The 2,585-nt window shown below is 30.7% G+C and overlaps 1 protein-coding gene across 1 annotated transcript; it reads right to left on the bottom strand.

Annotated features, from left to right (window-relative positions):
* Positions 1–878: 878 nt before the first annotated feature.
* LOC126893387 (uncharacterized) lies at positions 879–2,585 on the bottom strand. Its single transcript, XM_050663518.1, has one exon. The coding sequence runs from the start codon at positions 2,100–2,102 to the stop codon at positions 1,011–1,013; it is 1,092 nt and encodes a 363-aa protein (XP_050519475.1). The 5' UTR covers positions 2,103–2,585; the 3' UTR covers positions 879–1,010.

Below are 2,585 nucleotides of genomic sequence, written 5' to 3'. Positions count from 1 at the left end.
AGCAATTCTGTTAGAATTCGTATTATCTTTATAAGAAGACATTTTTCGTATGTTTGCATTGCTTTGTAAATTTGGAATTTTTTCTATTGCTACTTGAATATCTTTTAATTCAACATCCGTTTCGGTAGTGTTTACGATTGAAGTTAAAAAGAAATCATTTTTTACCTTAACAACACTAGGACATAAAAATACACCTTTAAGAATTTCGCGTTCGGGACATAATCCTTCGCTTAATTCGTTATTTATTACTTTAATTTGAACAATTGTTTCAGTTCTGGGAGCTAGAATAATTTTATTACTTTTTGAGTTAGAATTTGAGCTTCGTTCGAATGTATGAGTCTTCTTGGACTGAAAGTCTGAATAGGATTTTGATTCATAATTTAGTGAAGAGCTAGAAATTTTATTTGTGCATATCTCATTCTCATTTGATTTTTCACATTTTGGACTTGAATTTTCTCTGATTTCAGAGTTAGACTGAATTGGACTACTACTTAAGGTTATTTGGTTATCATTTGAGGTTTCTAAATAAGAATGATCTTCTGTGGATTTAGAGTCATAAGTAATTATTTCATCAGTATGATAGTTTGTCTCGATATTTTGATCTCTCAGAATTTCGTCATTATTGTTATTTAATGGAAATTTTATATATTCAATTGGAATAGAAAAATTTTTAAAGTTTAATTTGTTTTCTTTATAACCAATTTGACATTTATTTATTTCAAAAAAATCGCTACCTAGTATACCGTCAAAATGAAGAGGAAAATCGTCTTCTACGACATAGAAAACATGACTTTGGACAAAATCTTTGACCTTGAAATTTATGTTACAACTACATATAGTTTTATTTGGATTTAAGACATTTTTATCAATACCTCGTAGAGTAATAGATTCGGAATAAATTTTTGGAAGATCTAGTATTTTTGAATATTTAATTAAAGAAATATCTGCACCTGTATCGATTAGAAACTTGCAAAAGAGTTGATTACAATTATTATTTACTATGGGCAAATCTACATAGGAAGTGACTGAGAAGTTGATGGTTGCGATACGGCCTGAACTGAACGAACTCCTCGAGAATCGACCGCTGCTTGTCGAGGATTCTGTAAGTTTAAAGGATTTGTTGGATTTTTGTTTTTATTGTTAAATTCGCGTTTTCTACATTCTTCTATAACGTGACCTCTGTTTTTGCAGTATCTACAAAAACGTGGGGAAGTGTTGGTATAATCTTTTCTTAAGTTTGGAGGAAAATCGGAATTTGAATTTGAATTTGAGGGTTTATAATTTCGATTTTGAAAATTTGGTTTTTGAAGATTTGTATTAGGATATTTTTGATTTTGAAAACTAGAATTTTGAAAATGCCTAATATTTCTATCTAAATTGTTTTTATATCGACAGTTGTTTGAGGAATGGTTATTTCGTTTACAAATATTACAAAATGGTCTAAAAATTTCTTGCCTTGATAACTGTTCCTGTTCTTCGGCAACTGCTACAGCAACAGCTTTTTCTAAGGAATCTGGATTTCGGGCTTTGATAAGAATAGAGAGGTCTTTGTTTAATCCTCGGATAAAGACATTTAGTGCTTGATTTTTTAAAAGTTTAGTACAAGCATTTCTTGCATCTGGAGATAAATTTGGATCAAGTGTATTTATTAATTTTATATAACAGTTCTCAACTTTATTTGAAAATGACATTACATTTTCACTGGGCATCTGACGTAAGGAATGTAATTCCAATTGCCACTGACCTTCCGTTCGGCGTTCAGAATAAGCATCTAATAAGAAATCTTTTAAATCTTTCCATGCATCAAATGTTCGGTTTCTAGTTATGGCCCTAGCTTTATCAGTTAATTTAGTTTCTATAATGGCTAATAAAATTGCTTTGGATTGTGGATTTACTAGATTGTAAGCTTTATCACAATTATCTATGAATTCGTATAGTTTTGATTTTGTACCATCGAATCTTATAAGAAGTTTTTCAGCTATTTCAATTGATAATGACATGTTATTAGAATTAGAAGTAGTAGAATTTGAGAAAGAAATTGAGTCGGGAGAAGGTATTTGTTCGTCAAATAATTTGCTTATATCAGGATATATGGTAAACATACATTTATAATCTTTTACGTTTTTTTTATGACTTAGTATATAGGTATGAGACAGAATTTAAGAAAGAATGTACTTACATGCAGAATATTAATTTCATGGTTAGTCGCATAGTCTCTTATTCCTGGTTCACCTCTACTTCAGATTGTTACTACAATAGGGTAGTAGTAACTTGGGCTGGCACTGGATTTGGAACTGGATTTGTACTGGACCCTAATGTAAACAGTTGTTGTAGTGGCGAATTTTCCACACTGACAGTTTTTTCTGAATGGTTCCTCGAAGGAAATAAGCCAATTCGAAATTTCCTCAGCTTTTCTTTCTCTCAGCAACCAGAGGAACTCTGTTACTGAGATCCCACTTCTGACACCACTTTTTTGTTATGGAATACTATGCTGCTAATTCTTCTCCGGACTAATTCTTCTTTTTAGAATAAAATTACGTAGAATGACGTGGATTAATTTATTATACTGGAAAATGAAAATTACA

Source organism: Diabrotica virgifera, chromosome 10 (assembly GCF_917563875.1).
Source record: "Diabrotica virgifera virgifera chromosome 10, PGI_DIABVI_V3a".
In the NCBI taxonomy this organism is placed as follows: Eukaryota; Metazoa; Arthropoda; class Insecta; order Coleoptera; family Chrysomelidae; genus Diabrotica; species Diabrotica virgifera.
This window is presented reverse-complemented; position numbering and strand designations above follow the sequence as displayed.